General features: G+C 40.4%; 1 protein-coding gene across 28 annotated transcripts in view; it reads left to right on the forward strand.

Annotated features, from left to right (window-relative positions):
- Positions 1–21,864, forward strand: part of ANK3 (ankyrin 3) — a 681,670-nt gene that overhangs the window by 504,664 nt on the left and 155,142 nt on the right. For all 28 annotated transcript variants that reach the window (XM_073886212.1, XM_073886216.1, XM_073886210.1 and 25 more), the window contains 5 exons: positions 7,014–7,112; positions 12,730–12,927; positions 14,755–14,853; positions 17,811–17,909; positions 19,744–19,842. In XM_073886212.1, coding sequence (XP_073742313.1) covers positions 7,014–7,112; positions 12,730–12,927; positions 14,755–14,853; positions 17,811–17,909; positions 19,744–19,842 — 594 coding nt within the window. The remainder of the gene's footprint in view (positions 1–7,013; positions 7,113–12,729; positions 12,928–14,754; positions 14,854–17,810; positions 17,910–19,743; positions 19,843–21,864) is intronic.

The raw sequence follows: 21,864 nt of genomic DNA on the forward strand, positions 1-21,864 counted from the left end.
CACAAATGACTAAGACACTCACTAAAAAGTTAGAGTTTCCCAAAAGAAGTACAGATAAAACAAGGCAGACGCCCTGCAAATAGGATGCTTGTGTCCAATTTTGGAAAAGCTTCCTAAGAACACAGGACTTTGAAATGGTACACATTGGAATCTTGGAGAGAGTGGAAAGGGGACTCCGTGCAGGTACCCCGTGTGGGCAATGCAGAGAAGCAAGAAGACAAAGAGCTGCAGAGAGTTTGTGGAGGGGGATAGGAGGGAGGGGCACTCGGGGAAGGCTGCCCGCGCTAACCCTGGGAACTGAGGTTTGGCCAGAGAACGAGTGGCAGTTATGGAAGGTCCTCAAACACAGGGCTTCATAATCAGAATGGTGCTTCAGGTGTGTGAATGGTAAGCCCCACCCATTTCAAAGCAAAAGAAATTAGTTTGAAATTCAAATTTTTTAAAGGTTTTTTACTTATTTTATTTTTATTGCTTTTATTTATTTATTTATTTGAGACAGAGAGACACAAGAAGGACAGAGGGAGAGGGAGAAGCAGGCTCTCCGCTGAGCAGGGAGCCCGATGCAGGACTCGATCCCAGGACCCTGGGATCATGACCTGAGCCAAAGGCAGATGGTTAACCGTCTGAGCCACCCAGGTGCCCTGGAAATTTAAATACTTAATTTTTTGTCCAAAATATAGGTATTAAGTCAGTGCCGGCTAATTCTCCCCTCCCCCCTTCAAAAAAAAAACCAAAACCAAAAACAACTGAGCTAAGTGTGAAGCAGTACATGGCAGATACCTTTCAGTCTCACTGCAGGTCGGCTGGTGAGCTGTCTTCTTTGTCACCTTAAAAGCTGATGCTAAAGACCTTGCATTAACTCTGGGCACCAGTTCTCCACTGACCTGTGAATGTCCCCATAGCCAGGCCAGGCCGTCGTGACATCTTGTACAGCTTCCTGATGAGGCAGCTCTCCTGCCGGGATCCGGGCTATTTGAAGTCATGCACTTTTGAAAAGTTGCAGAGCAAATATGTGGAAGATCCAAAGGAGTCAGCCACTCGCGATCAATGTTAAAAATACTGCAAGTAAAAGTCCAGTTGAAAGAGCCATGCTTCAGGTAGCTCTTTGCAGTTAGCTGGGAACTGAAGATCTTACCCTGGGGAAGCAGCTGACTTGATCATTGAAACCAGGTGATAACAGGAACAATGGCACTTCACAGCTCTTACGCTGATGAAAAAATTACCTTCCCCAGCTGAGTCTCTAGAGTCAATGAGTTTTTAATAAATAAACACCAGAGATCAGAGGCAGCAGCTGCAGAATGTAGATAAAAGAAGGCTCAGGGTGGCTGAAAGTTTGAACAGAGGGGCTTTGTTGTAATAACTCCTCCCAAGACATGCCTTGTCTGCCCCGCACCGTCTGGCCGAGTTCTGCAGTCAGCTTGTGCCGCTGTGGGTGAGTCATTGAACCTGCTGGAAGCCTTAAAGTCTTCATTTATTACATGAAAATTATACCTTCTGTATAGGGGTAGTTGTGAGGATCAAATGATAACATAGCTTGGATTGGCTTCACAATAATCTAAGAGAGGAGAAAAGGTCAGGGGTGTGGATGAATCAAGCGTGATCAGGAGGTGACAGTTGATGCTGAGCACCAGACACCAAGAGACTCATTACTCTATTCAGACTGCTTTAATCTAAAATAGGTTTGAAATTTTCCATAATTAAAACTTTTTTAAAAAAATGAAATGGGTAAAAATGTACATCTATAAGGAACAGTATGTCTCAAAGGATTGAGAGGTCACGATTTTGCTCTCAGCTAGCCAAATACTTTGCATTCAGCATATAGCAGTTTGCTTTGGGGAAGGTAATTTTCAAGGATAAATGAGTTGGTCTAAAATAATTATTTTTTTCTGTGTGACCATAGTTTGAATATGTCTGCACATATTCTGTCACCTCTTGTGTCTTAGAGTCTACTTATGAGAAAATGAAAGAAACAGATTTGACCTTTCGGTTCATGAAAGACAATCACTATATGACAGGGTCTGTGTGGAATGTTTTTTTGTGTGTGGTGGAAGGTAGATGTAATTATTATTTCTCCTTCAGATATGTTCAGGTTTTACATTATTGGGAAGACACTTGGACGTCATGGTGTTTTGGGTTTTTTTTTAATCTGTTCTCAGATTTGATTTTATCCTATTTTATTAGCAAAATGCTATTTCCAACTTAAAAGTCTATACATTGCTTTAGTTTATAAGAGCAAATGTTTTAAATCAGCATAAAAGGCAGAATATTTAAACATGCTCACAGCATGATCAAATGAGGTCATGTAATACTTGTGATTCAAATTTCATTTTTTAAGGAATTTTAATTCTGGGATGTGGCTAGTAGGTTAGAAATAGGATTGTACCTCACCGATTATACATTAGGATATTTAGGGTTATTTTCAAGATCTGCTCATACAATCTAGGAAGTCCTTCTACCCTAGCACCAAAGAAAGACCTAACCAACTCTCAGACACCTGGCCCCAGGGTGCAAAACCTGGGGATAAAAGGGGACAGAGTGGAGCAAGGGGAAGAGTTCAGGATATCGATGTCATGTTAACAACTGTGTTACTCTAATGACCGAATAACAAATTCTTCTGCTCATTGGATGGGTAGAAATCCTGCTGCCAACAAAAATGAAGGACCTAATAGAGTTGTCTTATGATGCTTCACTGAAAAAAATCTTTGGTGAAACACTAGGCAATTTTGGCATGTAATTCAGGAGTTCAAAGAATTAGTGACACTGCTTTAACAAAAGTTCATCTATTTATGCAGACAAGATGTCTCAGCACGAACATTTATAAAAACAAACATTGGGATAGTGTTTGCACCAAAAATAATAAAATTCCTAGGGATAAACTTAACTAAGAAGGTGAAAGAGCTATACTCTGAAAACTATAAAACACTGATGAAATAAATTGAAGACAACACAAACAAATGGAAAGATATTCCATGCTCATGGACTGGAAGAATAAATATTGTTAAAATATCGATATTACCCAAAGCAATCTATGAATTTAACGCAGTCCCTATCAAACTACCAACAGCATCTTTCACAGAACTAGAGCAAACAATCCTAACATTTGTCTGGAACCACAAAAGACCCTGAATAGCCAAAGTAATCTTGAAAAAGAAAAAAAAAAAAAAACTGGAGGTATCACAATCCCAGATTTCAAGATATCCTACAAAGCTGTAGTAATCAAAACAGTATGGTACTGGCACCAAAATAGACCCATATATCAATGGAACAGAACAGAGATCCCAGAAATAAATCCACAATTATATGGTCAATTCATCTTCGACAAAGGAGACAAGAATATGCAATGGGAAGAATACAGTCTCTTCAACAAATGGTATTGGAAAAACTGGACAGCTACATGCAGAGGAATAAACCTGGACTACTTTCTTACAACATACACAAAAATAAACTCAAAAATTAAGGGCATAAATGTGAGACCTGAAACCATAAAAATCCTGGAAGAGAGCACAGGCAATAATTTCTCCAACATTGGCCCTAGCAACATTTTTCTAGATACATCACCTGGGGCAAGGGAAACAAAAGCAAAAATAAAGTATTGGGACTACATCAAAATAACAAGCTTCTGCATAGAAAAGTAAACAACAAAACTAAAAGTCAACCTACTGGATGGGAGAAAATGTTTGCAAATGATATCTCTGATAAAGGGTGAGTATCCAAAATATATAGGGAATTTATACCTCAACACCAAAAAATAAATAATCCGATTAAAAAATGGGCAGAAAACATGAACAGACATTTCTCCAAAGACATCCAGTTGGCCAACAGACACATGAAAAATGCTCAACATCATTCATCATCAGGGAAATGCAAATAAAACTACAATGAGATACCACCTCACACCTGTCAGAATGGCTAGAATCAAAAACACAAGAAACAATAAGCGTTGGTGAGGGTGTGGAGGAAGAAAATCCCTTGGGCACTGTTGAAGGAATGCAAACTGGTGCAGCCACTGTGGAAGACAGTATGGAGGTTCCTCAAAAAATTAAAAATAGAATCACTCTCTGATCCAGTCATTCTGAGTCTTTACCCAAAGAATATGAAAACTCTAATTGGAAAAGACATATGCACCCCTATGTTTATTGCAACGTTATTTACAATAGCCAAATTATGGAAGCAACCCAAGTATCCATCAATAGATGAATGGATAAAGAAGATGTGGTATAGGGGCACCTGGATGGCTCAGTGGTTGAGCATCTAACTTTGGCTCAGGTCATGATCTCAGGGTCCTGGGATTGAACCCCACATTAGGCTCCCTGTTCAGTGGGGAGTCTACTTGTCCCTCTCCTTCTGCCTCCCCCCTGCTTGTGCTCTCTCTCAAATGAATAAATAAAATCTTTTTTAAAAAATGTATGTATAGGGCGCCCTGGTGGCTCAATTGGTTAAGCGACTGCCTTCGGCTCAGGTCATGATCCTGGAGTCCCGGGATCGAGTTCCGCATCGGGCTCCCTGCTCAGTGAGGAGCCTGCTTCTCCCTCTAACCCTCCCCCCTCTCATGTACTCTCTCTCTCTCTCATTCTCGCTCTCTCAAATAAATAAATCTTTAAAAAAATAAAAAATAAAAATGTATGTGTACACACACACACACACACACACACACACACACACAGTGGAGTATTATTCAGCCATAAAAAATGAAATCTTGCTATTTGCAACAACATGGTTGGATATAGAGGTTATAATGCTCAGTGAAATAAGTCAGTAATTCCACTGATATGTGGAATTTACGAAACGAAACAAAGGAGAAAAGAGACAAACCAAAAAACAGACTCTTAACTATAGAGAACAAACTGATGGTTACCAGAGGGGAGGTAGGTAGAGGGATGGGTGAAATAGGTGAAGGGGATTAAGAGTACACTTATCAGGGTGAGCACTGAGTAATGCAGAGAATTGTCGGATCACTATATTGTCTACCTAAAACCAATATAACACTGTATGTTAATTATACTGGAATTTTTAAAATATAGAAAAAATTTTAAAAGACTGCATTTGACTTTAAAAAAACAGGATAGTGTTGATGCTGTCTCTCTCTCATTCCAGAATAACTAATATTCATTAGCAGATACATGAACTAGTTGTGAGAACATACTTCTCATTAAGAGAGGAACTTTTTAATAAATTGGTGCTCTTATATAATAATCATAAAATTTGTAATATGTTTTCACTATTTTGACCAATTATGCCTGAATAATTATAATAACTCCAATTAGGAGATTTATTTTTGATGCTTTAAAAGCTTATGTTCTCAGGAAATCTGTAAACTTTTTAAAATTTAACTTCTATATTTTCATAACAAAGAGATATGATATGGTAATTAATTAAAAATACCAAGCCTGGGTGGCTCAGTCAGTTAAGCGTCCAGCTCTTGGTTTCTGCTCAGGTCATGATCTCAGGGTCATGAGATTGAGCCCCATGTTGGCTCCGTGTTCAGCAAGTAGTCTGCTTGAGATTCTTTCCCTCCTTTTGTAGGGGAAGTGAAATGGACAGAAAAATGCAAGAGGGAAAGGACCAATGTCAAATTCCTATTACTAATTCCTATTTTATGAACTATTGGGACTTCATCAAGATAAAAAGCTTCTGCAAAGCACAGGAACAGTCAACAAAACTAAAAGGCAACCTATGGAATGGGAGAAGATATTTGCAAATGACATATCAGATAAAGGGCTAGTATCCAACACCCAAAAAACTAATAATCCAGTCAAGAAATGGGCAGATGACAGGAACAGACATTTCTCCAAAGAAGACATACAAATGGCTAAGAGACACATAAAAAAATACTCAACATCACTTGGCATCAGGGAAATACAAATCAAAACCACAATGAGACCTCACACCAGTCAGAATGGCTAAAATTAACAAGTCAAGAAATGACAGATGTTGGCGAGGATGTGGAGAAGGGGGAACCCTCCTACTCTGTTGGTGGGAATGCAAGCTGGTGCAGCCACTCTGGAAAACAGTATGGAGGTTCCTCAAAAAGTTAAAAATAGAGCTGTCCTACAACCCAGCAATTGTACTGCTAGGTATTTACCCTAAAGATACAAATGTAATGATCTGAAGAGGCACATGCACCCCGGTGCTCATAGCAGCAATGTCCACAATAGCCAAACTGTGGAAGGAGCTGAGATGTCCTTCAACAGACGAATGGATAAAGAAGATGTGGTATATATATACAATGGAATATTACTCAGCCATCAGAAAGGATGAATACTTACCATTTACATTGACATGGATGGAACTGGAGGGTATTATGCTGAGGGAAATAAGTCAATCAGAGAAAGACAATTATCATATGGTTTCACTCATATGAGGAATATAAGAAACAGTGCAGAGGATCATAGGGAAAGGAAGGGAAAACTGAATGGGAAGTCATCAGAGAGGGAGACAAATCATGAGAGACTCTTAACTCTAGAAAACAAATTGAGGGTTGCCGGAGGGGAGGTCGGTGGGGGGATGGGGTAACTGGGTGATGGGCATTAAGGAGGGCACGTGATGTCATGAGCACTGGGTGTTATATGCGACTGATGAATTATTGAACTCTACATCTGAAACTAATGATGCACTATATGTTGGCTAATTGAATTTAAATTTAAAAAAATAAAATGTGGGTTGAGGTTGACCTTTTAAAAAAAAGTTCTTATTTAGAAGTTTATTTTTTACTTTTTAAAATGGTGGCTATCAAATTACTTATGGTATTTCAATTCCTTTGGATATGGAAAGAGTAGTGAAACATTTTTAACGGTGAGTATTCTAATATGTGGGAAATTACATGCTTTACAACTACTTAAACTTATGAAAAATTTAGTTCTCTAGTTAAGAATAGGAAATTATTTTGAGATACGTGAGTAAATGTTTGAAAGTCACAGGTCCACAGCATGTTGTGCACCGAATCCTGAAGAAATACACTGCATTTATGGAATTTCCCATCGAATCTAACTGAAAATGTTGCCTTTGTTCCACAGGACGGTCTGACGCCCCTGCACTGTGGAGCAAGGAGTGGTCATGAGCAGGTGGTGGAAATGCTGCTCGATCGAGCTGCCCCCATTCTTTCAAAAACCAAGGTAATTTCTTCCCAAGTTTTTGGACATGGACTGTATTTAACTTTACATCCCTTTACTGCTTATTTAACTTATTTAACTGCCTTTTTAATTGTAGAAAAATTATACTCTTCCAACTTAGCAATGAAGAGTAGCCTAGTTCAGATCTTGGGAGAACCTCAAAATCATTTTGGGTTTATGAAGCCTTTTGATGGAGAGCACTCTACCACAAAGTCATTTTTGTATGTGTTGCTTGTTTTTGCTTTATTTTGGGAACACTGACTGCTTGATCTTATAGCTCAGTAATGATTGCTTATTGGCAAAAGAAAATACAAGATCTAAAGTCTCAAAAGTCTGGGTGTTGGCTCTCTTTCTCCAGCCCTTTGGTTTATTTCTTAAGGGCTCACAGACTAGAGGAAATCGTTTAACTGATAAAGGCTGGAAATTTTGGAAAGATGGCATCTTGCTTGGGCCTTTGGAGAAGTTGACATATGCAAAAGGAATGCATGATAATGTTTTACAAAATGTCTTCTGGATTTTTCTGATAAAGCATTTTGACACTATTTAAGAAGAGAATATTTGTAAATAAATTTTGATATTTTTATTGATCAAATCAGTAACTTTTTGAAGCTGCATTAAGCTTTCTTTTTTTTTTTTTTAAAGATTTTATTTATTTATTTGACAGAGAGTGATACACAGCGAGAAAGGGAACACAAGCAGGGCGAGTGGGAGAGGGAGAAGCAGGCTTCCCGAGGAGCAGGGAGCTCAATGTGGAGCTCGATCCCAGGACCCTGGGATCATGACCTGAACCAAAGGCAGATGCTTAAGGACTGAGCCACCCAGGCGCCCCCTGCATTAAGCTTTCTAAAGAGCCTTATTTCCAAACGTCATCAAAACAACAAAAACACATGTTACTCCTGTTTGCAAGTACTCTGGTCAGTGTTTTCTCAACAGCCCTAGTGGAGATGGACCAGACAATTAATTTTTAAGAGAACAAGGGTTTTTAGGCAGCAGATGACATGGTTTAGTTGACATGATCTGGCTACTCTGACTGTTGCATGCTGGGAATGGGGCTGGAGAGGACCAAGGCGGGATGGGGGACAAGTAAGGAAGCTGCTGCAGGGTCCAGTTAACAGTGACGTGGCTTGGAAGACAGCAGTAGAGGTGGAAAAAAAGACATGTCTATAGACATCACACATCTGTTTTTATTTCCTTTCCTGTGTGTTTTGGGGGTGTATGTGGGTGGGCCTGCACACACACATGTGTTTGCCCTTGTGGAATTTATCTTTTTTTTTAATTTTTAAATTTTAAAATTAATTTTCATTTTATCAAAACAATAAGGCATAGCTAAAAATAAAATTGCTATCTCAGTCTTTTCTCCCTTTTGCTCATCTCATTGTCTTTTCTTTCTTTCCAAGGAATTTCCTTGATTTTTTTTCTTTGTGCTTGTAATGTGCAAGAACATTTTCTTGTTCTCTAATAACTTCTTTTCTTAAAGTATCCAGTTCTTGTTTTATGGATGCAATATAGTTTCTGAGAACACTCGAGATAACTTTAATTTTTGTCTGCCTCTCTTCTGTCCCTAATTCCTCACAATTTCTTTTTTCTCTTTGTTGGCTTGGCTCTCTCTTTCATGTTGGGGGTTTCCCACAGATGTCTGTACCTCACCGTCAGTGTCAGGCACTAACATTTGAGTGGAAATTCTATGCCAGTGTAGACAGGGCTCCACTGCAGTGTATCAGGTAGTGGTTGGACGCGTCCCCCCATGTCACAGTTAGTTGCCCTTTTTTCTGGGAAGTTCAGTTTTTTTGAGAGACGAATCCTCCAATCTTTTGCAGTGTATGGCTGTGTTGGTACATTCAGAGTAAGAAAAAGGAAAAGGGCCTGTCATTCTGCCAGTCCTCTACGCATACACCAGTCCCCCTAGTGATAACAAATGTTTACATGGTGTTTACTTCATAGCAGGCTCTAAGCACTTTGCATATATCAACCCATTGAACCCCGCAATGAAGCACTAGTATTACTATTAGGCCCTTTTTATAGATAAGGCGACTGAGACCCAAAGAGATAAAATAACTTTCTCAAGGTAGCTCAGTTCATGGCAGAACAAGGATTTAAACCCAGGCAGTCTAACTCAAGAGATCACACCCTTGACACCCATGCCATCCTTTCTTTTTCTGTGAGCACCTAGTCTCAGTCCAGAGCCTCACCACTGCCCCATGCTCTGCCCAAAGAATTGCTCTGCTTCAATTTCTCCAGATACTAAACTCCTGATTTCCTATAAGGGACAAGGGATAATCATCTTGCTTTGTAAACCTTGACAGCTCCATACACTGGTGAACCAATCCTGCTTTTGACTCTAAGCCTCAGGTGTGCTGTGTTTCTATATCCCCTGCCTTCAGGGCATCTGAGAGATAAATCACTTGTCTTTATTTTACCCAGTGGTATGTTGGAGCCAGATCATTGAGCCTATCGTGTGTGCATCTTTTTCCAGTTCTATATTCAGTGACGTCATGTTGCTGGCTTGAACTCGGCCTACACCATGGGGATTGGCAAAGGCCACATATTGGGGTTTTTCTTTTTCAAAGAGCTGTTGTTGTTAAACATTAACCAGTACACCGCTGATGATACCCCTTCACAGACACTTAGCATTCCACCTTCTCTCTTCTGCCGGATGTGTTAACACACTAAACCCTCTTTTCACATTCTAAAATTTATAGACATCACACATCTGTTTTTATTTCCTTTCCTGTGTGTTTTGGGGGTGTATGTGGGTGGGCCTGCACACACACACGTGTATGCCCTTATGGAATTTATCTTTTTTTTTCTGATTTTTAAAATTAAAAAAAATTTTTTTAACATATAATGTATTATTTGTTTCAGAGGTACAGGTCTGTGATTCATCAGTCTTACACAATTCACAGCGCTCACCATAGCACATACCCTCCCCGGTGTCCATCACCCAGCCGCCCAACCTTCCCACCCCCCACCACTCCAGCAACCCTCAGTTTGTTTCCTGAGATTAAGAGTCTCTTATGGTTTGTCTCCCTCTCTGGTTTCATCTTTTAAATCACTTGGGAGTTTGGGAAAGGATGGATACACATAGGTCACGTATACCATGTTTGTTCAGAAATGTCCTCTTGCGCTAATAAATTCCTGACCAGCATCTGACCACCCCACTGCCTTATCTCCTGTTCTGCTCCCTGCTGTCTTCCAGCCAGCTGGCCTGCTTCCACTTCCCAGAATACACCGGGTTTGTCCTCACGTCCTGTGCCTGTAGATTGAGTTCCCTCAGCTTGTCCCAGATCTCTGCGGTCTCCACCCATTTTTCAACTCCAATCTTTTCTTCTCAGGGAGGCCTTCTTGTTAGCTTATCTTCTTGTGTGCTCTCTCTCTCTTTGGTAAAATGAGACCAAGAATTTTGCCTCCTTCAGTGCGGTACCCCAAGCACCTAAATTATGGTCTGGCATACAGTAGACCTCCAAGAAACATTTCCTGAATGAACGTTAAGTGAATGAATGTGTTCCTGGCTTTAAGGCCATCTGTCTAATTCCTTAAGGCTTTCATCTTTCTGAGCTAAGAAAACCCGTTGTGTTGGATCTGTATTTTTAGCTTTATGAAGGAGCAGGATGTAATAAGAGCCCTCTCCCTAGGGCGGATGGTCTTTACTTTCTTCTCCTCCTTCTCCAATGACCTATAAGTTACTTATTCATATATTATTTTGTGTATTGTTAGAGAATTTTCTTCTTTTGTTGGCACTGCCTCCCATTTCTACTCTCCACAACTGTCATTTGATCTCTGAGATTTTGTTTCTTTGTTTACTTCACCGTTCAAAACATAAAGCAAAGGAATGTCTTGGCAGGAAGGAAAGGAGTGCCTATGTGCATACGCTCGTGGGTGGCAGTATCTCAAATGAGAAATGTCCCCATCCTTTGTTGCACATTAGTGTTTAATTTGATTCAGACTGTGAGTGGAATTTTTTAGGCAGAAATATTCTGATTGACCGACCATATATGAAGTCTTTAAAGTTACATGAATATTTATTTTTCTCTATATGCCGGGCAATCTGGGGAAATTATAATCCTTTTGCTTTCAAGGAACACAACTAGTGTTGTGTTGAAATATATCACAGTGAGTGAATGTTACTGTGAGAGCGGCTAGAGGAAGGCTTGCACTGTTTCTTCCTATCTTGATCTCCTATTTTATATCATTTATAGATAAATTAGGGGAAATACCTTGGCCCAGAGGATTCAGAAATCCCTGTGTCATTAGTGTCTATTTAATCCATCATTATTTTCAAAGTTCACCAATGACAAGGTTTTTGGAAACTGAATTTGCACTTGCTTCCCACTCACCCCCCAAGATATGTTAAACTATGTTACAGTGATTAATAGAGCCTCTCTTGATAATTGGATTCTCCAGAAATTTCCCAGGCTCCTCCACTTTGCCTCCATATTTAAAGAAAGCATGCTTGAAAGGACTAACATCTTAATAACTTGTTTTTGCCTTCAACTGGGAAACAAGTACTGGATGCTAAATGTCCCTCCACCGTTTTTAAGGCTTTATTTACCTTTGAGCCTCTTCATTTCTTCTCGCAACTCTCTAAAGAATTTTTTTACTTATTCCTACCACTCATGATTAACTGTGTCATTGAACCCAGTTCATTTAAACTGGAGGCAAGCATTAGTTAATGAGTTGGTCAGTGCCTTGCCTTTTCTCATCACAGACACAGGGGGGCACCAGATTGATGGAAGAGGGAAAATTTCGTTTCTACATTGATATGAAATGAAATGTGTTGTTTTAGTCAGATCTTTTTTATTAATCGATGTAATATCAATATCAAGTGTTAGTAACTTGTAAGGAAAAATAAAAACCAGTGTAATGAATACCAGTCTACTTCTGCTTTCTTTTTTTAATCTTTTTCACTCTTAAATATTAAGAATTCCAGGGACGCCTTGCTGGCTTAGTTGGTGGAGCATGCAACTTTTGATCTCAGGGTTGTGGCTTCAAGCCCCATTTTGGGAATGGAGATTGCTTAAAAATCTTAAAAAAAAAAAAAAAGAATTCCAATTCACTGGGAATATGATAAATAATGGACATTAGTGCAATTCACATTTTTTTTTTTTAAGTAGGCTCCACATCCAGCGTGGAGCCCAGCACGGGGTTTGAACTCACAACCCCAAGATCAAGACCTGAGATGAGATCAAGAGTGGAATGTTTAACTGGCTGAGCCACCCAGGAGTCCCAATTCACCCTATTTTTAAATCAGAAAAGAAATTATCTTGGAAAATTTGTTTTCAACTGATAAAAGAAGTGAGAGGACTAGTTTTAAAAGTTGCCAGGGTTCAAAACAATCATCAAAACCTTTTAAAAATAGGGTGCCTGGCTGGCTCAGTTGGTAGAGCATGTGACTTTGATCTTTGATCCCGTGTGTAGTAAAGAGTTTACTTAAAAGTAATATTACATGTTAACTAACTGTAATTTAAATAATAAAACTTAAAAAAATACTTTTAAAAAAGAGAAAATATTCCTGTGTGAAAAACTAGGTTTTCATCTTTTCATATTTGCGCTGTATTTTGTGTTTGGCACATTTGCATTTAAAAGGTAAAACAGTAAACTCTGATTTTCTTGTGCATTCCAGAATGGATTGTCTCCATTGCACATGGCCACACAAGGGGATCACTTGAACTGTGTGCAGCTTCTCCTCCAGCATAACGTGCCTGTGGATGACGTCACCAATGACTACCTGACTGCCCTGCACGTGGCTGCCCACTGTGGCCATTACAAAGTCGCCAAGGTTCTCCTGGACAAGAAAGCGAATCCCAATGCCAAAGCCCTGGTGAGTGGCTCAGCCAACAGGTCCAGGCTATATTGTCTTGCTGACAATGTGCAACCTCCGCAGGAGAGGGATTACCTTGAGGAGGTAAAAACAGAAGGTCTAGTTAAATAAAGTGTATGTCCTATCAACTGTTTCAAATATCCTTTAAAGAAACGGCCTATTTCTGACGTGAACAAGGCTGATGGGGCTAAATTGTTAACCTCCTTGTGGTCACACTGGTGTGTCTCTTACATAAATAAGACCCAAAGACTGTGTAAGTATAAAAGAGACTGAGGTGGTCACACTTATCTTACTGAAGGTAAACTTATAATTATGTGAATTAAATTTTTTTTCTGAGATCTAAAATCATGAGGCAAAGTGGTCAAAAAACTTTCTCTTCCACATCAGTGGTCTGGGAATTTGTGAGCTGAAATTTTGTGTAATGTTTACCATGTAAGCTAACGTACGGCCTGTCATCTCCTTTTCCTACTGATAAAAATGAAAATTTGGGCCTGATTTGTAATCTTAACTCCTAAAATGATCTGTTAACCCCTAGCTGTATTTTAGTTTGATTTTCTTGATGAGATGGTGTTTTTGTCTTTGGAAAAATAAATAATCCTAATTTGGTAAGCTGTTTAAATTTAGTTCAGAATAAGCACCCATGTTTAGGAAAAAAACAGTCACCAAATGTTAGGGAAAACATGGGAGTTGACGAGCAATTTTGAGGTACAGCGTGTCATCTGATCAGCTGATTTAGGAAGGGTCACTGTTCCTTTCCAGATGGTGCTGTCTCCCCGTCCGAATGGCTCCCCAGCACCTCAGCTGCTCTGGGGGCCCGAAACACGAGGACTGAGGAGCACTCCTACCCCAGCCCGTCATTGTCACTCTAAAAGCTTTTACTGCAGCAGCATTTCAAGAGCTGTTGACCTGCCCAGTATATCAAACATATCTTTGAATTCTGAGAATGGAGGAAAAGAAATTAGCAATCGTGACTCATTTTTCCATACAAGAAAAAAAAAAAAGCCTTAAAACAGGGTGTGGGCATTCATTTTCATTTTCCTCTGACTCGGAAGATTTCACAACATGTGGAGGTTGTAGCCAGTCCTCCTGGGTTGGACTGTGGGCAGGTAAACGGTCTCAGAATGGCTATGGAAACACCTCTAGTGACTTTGACGTAAGCTTTTATAGTGATACTTGATAGTTCTCTATGGTGACTGAAAAATGCTCCGTGGTCTCAATTATCAGGCGGTACGATTTGGGAGGTAATTTGTTAAAAAGCAGACTCCTTTATTAAATTAAATATTAAACCAAATGATCCAAATAACATTGGATTGTTTCCTGCTTCCTTGGAGTAAGCACCTATTTGAACCTTAAAACTGGAAGGGATGAAAACATTCTAGAACCAGTCTTGTAGTTGTCCTAAAATGCAGCAGAGAATACTGAATGGCATTGGAAAAGTTTTGACTGTGAGGACAAATGTTTGGGCCCAGCTGTTTTTAGTCTGTATTTGAAATGAGATGAAGGAGGGAGGGACATATTATTTGGAAGAGTGAATTCCAAAATAAAATAATCCAAAAAAAAAAAAAATGCATGACCATTTTGCCTCAGCTACCAAGAGGCTGCAACAAAAATTCACTTCCTGTTTACGATCACCAGAGTACTGTGGGTTTCTAGGAGCAGCTAGACTACCTACTCTTCCAGAAAAGCATCTGCATTCTGTTTAACCCCTCCTTGTTTCATTTACTTCCAAATCCTTGCAGAACATCATTTTGCAAACATTTTGCCACACTCAGAGGAACTGGATTTCCATGGAAAGCAGTCATGCTTCTGTGTCTTTGTCCCTTTCAGAATGGCTTTACTCCTCTTCATATTGCCTGCAAGAAGAATCGAATTAAAGTAATGGAACTCCTTCTGAAACACGGTGCATCCATCCAAGCCGTAACCGAGGTGAGGGGAGTAGGATTTCTGGGGTTCTCCAGGTCACCAGGGTGTACCTTCACAGCTGGACTCCCAGGGCCATCCTCCATGAACAGCTCGTTTTGCTGTGTACGTGATTGCTACTGATTACTTTCTGAACACTTCACCCAAGGGGCTGCACGTCCGGAGGAGAACAGACACGTGTATTGGAGGGGGGCGGATGAGGGCAAACACATCATCCAAAACACACGCTTTGTGCTCAAGGGTGAGTGGCACCATCACTGAAAGCATAATTTACATGAAATCCTGTCATGCAGTGCTTCTCAGCTGGGGGCGATTTTGCCCCCCAGGGGGCATCTGACAAAGTCTGAAGGTATTTTTAGCTGTGACAGCCAGATGGTGCTACTTGTGTCCAGTGGCTAGAGGCCAGATGCTACGGTATATTTTACAGTGTACAGGCCAGCCTTCTACACCAAAGAATTATCTGGCGCAAAATGTCAGATGTGCCAAGGTTGAGAAACTCTGTATACCACCACCTCTCTGTGTTTGTAAACTGAACCTTTCTCTCTCTCAAAATTCAGAATTAATGAAACAAAGAGTTATTGAAGTTAATAAAGGACTAGCTCTAAGTTTCTTTTGTACAAACCGACATGGAACTCAGAGGAACGTTCCACGAGGGCCAGTTGCTGAGCCTGCAGCACAGCAAACCAAGCTTGGCCTCCACCCCTCCAGACTCTCCATCACTACCCCACCCCGGCACCCCAGTCTCCATAGATGCCAACCGCGGCACCTCCCTAGACTGGACACCCTTTCATTCACCTCCCTATCTCTGCACCCTCCATGTGTCACCCCCTCTTTGCTCAGCTAATCCTACACATGCTCCAGGATGGGATCGGGGTCCACCTTCTCCAGGAAATCCTTCACCCCCTGGCCTGGTCTAGGAGCTCCTCCTCAGAGCGCCTCTTCCTGTGCCTGTTTCCATCGAAGTGCTTATGACCTAGCTGCTCACCTGCCCCAAGAAAGTCCAGGCTCCAGTAGTGCAGGCTGAGTCCCGCTGGTCTGTAGATGCCAGCAACACAGTGTAGGCCATTCAGTAAAGGCTCGTTGAATGCACCAATAAAGACTGGTGCATCGGAAGCAAATATAAAATTTGAGATCTAGCCTAGTGACCGTTGCTTTGCTTCAGTTTCTTATCTGCAAATGAAATATTTGCCTTGATTTGTAACAGAATTTTAAAATTATTAAATGGTTGAAAATACTAATACTACTTTGTTCTTTCATCACTCTTATGGCTTTATTATGGCACCTGTGATTTTAAAAGCTTATTCTCAGTGCACAGCAACCATGTCTAAAGGTCAGAATGGGCTCTGAAATGAAATTTTTTTGACTGATGTTTGAATAAATATCCAGAGACGTCAGCCACTGAGAAGGGACAGCTGCCAGGCCTGTATGTACTCCCTCGGGGCTTTCAAAGGCAGGGCAGACAGAGCTGAGGGCTTGGCCCTTCATATGTTCTAACGACTCCCCCTGCTGATGGAAAAAAGTGCCAATTACAACACAGTTCTTTTCCCCAGTTTCCTCCGTTCCCACTGTTTGAAGGCGGGGCAACCAGAATTCTTTCTCTTCTGCCTTTTACCTCACTTTTATTAGGTAGAATTCCTTTCACATATTTTTTTGACATTTTTTGACATTTCTCAAATTTCTGTTGTGATTAGGATCTCCTTTTCTCTTTAAAAAAAAAAAAAAACATTAGCTTTTGGGCGCCTGGGTGGCTCAGTTGGTTAAGCGACTGCCTTCGGCTCAGGTCATGATCCTGGAGTCCCGGGATCGAGTCCCGCATCGGGCTCCCTGCTCAGCGGGGGGTCTGCTTCTCCCTCTGACCCCCCTCCCTCTCATGTTCTCTGTCTCTCAAATAAATAAATAAAATCTTAAAAAAAAACATTAGCTTTCTCTAGCCATATTAAATATTTTTGCCAAATGAGGGTGTTCATGTTGCAAGTGGAACGAAATTCTAAAAAATTACAAATGGCATCATTTCACATAAAAAGCACAAGTGTTATGAGTGTGTGTGTGTGTGTGTGTAGGATTGAGATAAACATAACATTTAAAGTCTAGTCTAGTGACCATTGTATTTTTTGCCTTAATCATGTCATAAAATTATAAATATTAATTTATAATATTCATAAAATTAAAAAATTAAATGATTAAAGCTATTAATGCTGATTTGCTCATTTATTAGAAAGTTGGCATTAAGTACCATGCTCTTTCGTGTATAATGTAATCAGTTGATTCTTAGTGCATGGGAATCATTTTTAAAGGCCAAAATGAGATCTGAAATAAAAATCAACTTTTTACTAATATGTATGTAATCACATGCACACCGATCTCCCCGCCCCCCCAACACACACACACATAATTATATGGATAAAGAAGGTTTGGTAGCAAAGGGAAAAAAACTTCAAGTCATTTTTCTTTCTTTTTTTTTTAAGATTTTTTATCTATTTGAGAGAGAGAGAATGAGAGATAGAGAGCACAGGAGGGAAGAGGGTCAGAGGGAGAAGCAGACTCCCTGCTGAGCAGGGAGCCCGATGTGGGACTCGATCCTGGGACTCCAGGATCATGACCTGAGCCGAAGGCAGTCACCCAACTAACTGAGCCACCCGGTGCCCCTCAAGTCATTTTTCTCTAATTTTTTCTCATTGATCTTTCTAAAATACATGAAATCTTTCTTCCTTAATGGATATGACATAGGTCTTTCATAATCACTGAACCTGCTTTAAGGCAATGATGATCATGTACTGATACATTTATCTTATAGAATCTGTGCCCATAATAGACAATGTCCTGATGTCTTCTGATCTGATCACTCAAGTGGTTATCTTACAGTGGGTGTGTGGGTGGGTGGATGCGGGGCAGGCGGGGAGACAGGCAGCCAAAACCTATTTATGATAAGATCACAAACCAACATTTCCCTCTTTTCTTCCTAGTCGGGCCTTACCCCAATCCATGTTGCTGCCTTCATGGGGCATGTAAATATCGTATCACAACTAATGCATCATGGAGCCTCACCAAACACTACCAATGTGGTAAGTATCCTTTTAAGAAAGAAGGTCCAATTATGGATATTTAAGAAACTGGTAAAGATTGCTCTTATTTACTTATTTTTTATTATAAATAAATTAATTACTATTTACTATGACTGCTTAAAAGGACAAAATTTGAGAATCCCTGTGGTTTCCTTTACTTCAAAGGCAAGATCCATTCAATTGCTAGCTGGTCATAAATTGTTAGGGCTTACGGGTTGTGTGCATTAGCCTTACAGATACATTACTATTGGATATTATGCTCTAAAAAATAGCTTTTGTTGGGAGGAAGATTTTTTTTTATATAATAGAAGTATTTAGGAAGTGTTTCATGTTGAGGAAGCACTTCAAATTATCATTATTCTAATTTCAAGTAAAATCAAAGTAATTTTTCTCTTTAGTGTGCCTCACCATGTTATAGCAAACCCATGGTTATAGCAAATCCATGTTCATAGATTATTGGGTGATATTTTTTTCCACACTAATCATTGCTCTGCAGAACCATGAGACTTATTTCAGAGTATCAGAGAAGTGATTTCTCACCCTAGATCTACACGTGGCATTTGACATTATTTTACAGGACTTTTAAGTTTGACATCATAGTGTTATTAGCATAACAGACTGCAAACCTAAGAACCCTAGTTGGACTCATGAGCACCAAAGCAGTAAAAATCAAATAAACCACACTCTAGCACAGAAAGGGCCAGCTGCAAGGTCCTGCACACTCCCCTGAGGGTGGGCTTCCAGTAAGGCTCTCTGTCTTCTGGCGCCCAAATTCAGCACATCCGCAAGATAGCAACAGACCAGCTTCTCAGCTGACAGGTAATCTTTTCTGTTACTAATGCCAGAGAGAGAAGGATTCCCTTCATAAAGAGGACCCTGGATAATATGATAAACTCTATCCCCAATGCTTTACTAGTAAACATAGTAACAAGTTACATGTGAAATGTGTCTTTGTATATCCTGCCAGGGAGGTGGATACCGTGTAAAGCAAGGCTTGATTTATAAAAGGAATTTGTAGGTGGGTATCAGTGGTGTGAGAGAATCTATTTGATTTTTGTGACTTTTTATTTCTGTCTATCCATGTTTTTTATGTGGTTTTCATTTTTTATTAAATAAATGAATAGATAGTATGAATTCAATTCTCTTTGGTGAAAATGGGGGAATGGTCGTGACAAAGAAAATGACCCCATGGGATAATGTGCAAAGACGAGGATACCGGTGTGCTGAGATAAAGCAGAGTGCCAACCAGCCATCCCCAGCCGAGTGTGGCCCTCAGGGTGTCTGTGTTGCCCTTGAAGATTTGGGTTTTTGTTTTGTTCTGGGAGCAACTCTGATTTTGTGGTTCAGGCTTAAGAAGTATATATCCAAACTGCCACTGCTTTTGAAAAATAGGAATGTGTGGCCTGCCAGGGCTGGCATCCTGCATGGCAACCGAAGCCGTCCGCGTATCGGGAAGCAGTGGCCTCCCGTGGGCGAGGCATGGGCTCTGTTGTGGAGCATCCCCAGCTGCCCTCCTTCGCTCATCTCCTCTCCTGCTGGGCTCCAGTGAGCATTCAGCTCTCAATCCCTGAGGAGGCCACACAGAGCAACACTTCTGACACTGATGGGAGACTGGGCTCCCCAGTGTTACAGCAGTCCTTCCATCATAAATCAGGTGGATGTGAACTTCTTGAGTATTTAATTTCCTACCTTTCCTCATTTTCAATAAGGAAGTACTTGGGACTGTTTTTTGCCTAAAGAAAAAAAAAAGCCCTCCATCATAAGCTTCATGCAAATAAGATATGCCACCCTTCTTGAGAGCTGCAGTTAATTACCTTTGGCTCCTGTCCCCCAGAGAGGAGAAACAGCACTGCATATGGCAGCTCGGTCTGGCCAAGCCGAAGTCGTAAGGTATCTGGTGCAAGACGGAGCTCAGGTAGAAGCTAAAGCCAAGGTACGTGAAACACATGAAAGTGTGTGCTGTTGAGGAAAAAAAACCTTGATTTAATTACAACCTTTAAACACATGCGTGCTCTCTTCCAGGAATACTTCTATAAAGTAGTAATGAAAGTCTCTATCCATGTGGTATTGTAAAAAAAAAAAAAAAAAATCCCAACACATTTGTCCATTCAATTATTTGACAAAATTAAATGGAACAAGAACTTTGTGCCAGAAAGAACTCTGTGTCCTTGGCATATTGTTAGCCCCTAGCAGATTTGGAACCAAATCGAGACTTGGTCCAGAGTTCTTCGCCCTCCACGGAGAAGGGCTTAGGCTCAAAGCTTCTAGAACAAGCACAGTTCGGAAGCGTGATTGAACTCTTTTGGTTGACTTCTATATCACTTGTCACAGCCATAAAAGGAAAAGGAAGTTTTTACTTTTTCTACAAGTTGTGAAGCTATAAACCCTGAGACTTGAATTGGAATGGCTTTCAGGGATGGGCCTTTATGTAGAAGAATGTCAGGGTTGGGTTTGAGTGCTTCATTCTCTGCTTGGTGTTTAACTTTCAGAAGAAACCCACTTACCTGTCATTATTGAGATGGGTAGTTGGTCTGGTTATCAAAATGGCAATTCAGGTCAGGAATCATAAATAAGTATGTAAACACTTTAGCCGCTTAATCTAACCTTCATATATAAACATACATTTATTTGCATGGTGTGCAGTTTCTAGTTTCAAGTTAGGTAGAGAGAAAACCAAGACATGTATGAAGCAGTTTGTATACAGAATATTTGTAGACTTTTATAATATTCCCCCAATGTATTTAGCCATCTCACCTGTATTTAATTTGACCACAGTTGTTTTTTAGCAACTTCTGTCAACACTCTCCAAAGTTTTCAACTTAGTATTCTTAGGGAAAAATTAAGCCTTCCTTTTCATACTCCTATTTTACCTGCTAACATATTGTGTGGTTATATAATTAAAGTAATTAGAGCAAATATAGCGCAAAGTAGTAAGGTGAGTAGTACAAACTTACTAGTGTGGGAACAAACACAACTAGATCATTGTAAGCATGAAATCTGCAGACGAGCACCGAGGTTGTAACATCCTGAGCATCAGACACACACTTTGAGTGTCCAATATACTGTGGTAGCAGTTGGTGGATTTTACAGAGGATCTGGAGACCTTTTCTATCAGGGGCTAGAGAGTAAATATTTTAGGCTTTGCCAGACGCACCATCTCAGTCACAGCTGCTCAACTCTGATGTTCTGGAGCAGAAAGCAGCCGTAGGCAATACTACATAAGCAGATGGGCATGTCTGTGTTCTAATAAAACTTTATTTACAAACACAAGCAGCATCTGGATTTGGCCCCTGGATTGTAGATTTCTCACCCCTGATCTAAAGAGATGGGTTCAATCCGCTTCATCAGTAAAGTGCAATGGATAAGAAAGGCTGTTTTCTACCGTGGATTACAAGAAACCTCACATTTTCTGAGTGTTGTTGGTTCCGTATCAAGCATTGTACCTAGGGAATGGTTTCACCCACAAGCTGAAATGGAGGACAAAATTTAGAGTGATTATTTTGTTAAGGAGGCAGTATGTCTCACGATTCAGAACCTGACTTCCTCAGCCAGACTGCCTGGGTCTAAATCTTGATCCACCACATCCTAGCTGTGTAATGTTGGGCAAGTTAATTAACATCTCTGTGGCACATTTCTTTTCCTAGTTTCTTCATATAGAAACTGAGAATACTGATAGTTGCTAGTGATAAGATTGGTGTGATGATGAATGAATGTAGGTGGAGTACTTAGCACAGAGCCCGGGACAGGTAGGTGCTCAGCAAATGTGCAGTGGTGGTGGTAGCAGGAGGGAGCTCTTTCTGTGGCAAGTATCTTTTTCTGGTTTTAGTATTCTCCTTCCAGTGGTTCCCCCAATTCCTCTTATACTTCCTACATAGACCCTCTTGCTTTGGTCTTGACTCTCCTCCTACTTCGCTTTTCAAAGCCGCGTCCTGTTCTCCAGCTACTTCTCTGTACC

The sequence above is a fragment of the Callorhinus ursinus genome, unplaced genomic scaffold (assembly GCF_003265705.2).
Source record: "Callorhinus ursinus isolate GAN/ISIS: 27379988/994484 unplaced genomic scaffold, GSC_fseal_2.0 scaffold69, whole genome shotgun sequence".
Taxonomy (NCBI): domain Eukaryota; kingdom Metazoa; phylum Chordata; class Mammalia; order Carnivora; family Otariidae; genus Callorhinus; species Callorhinus ursinus.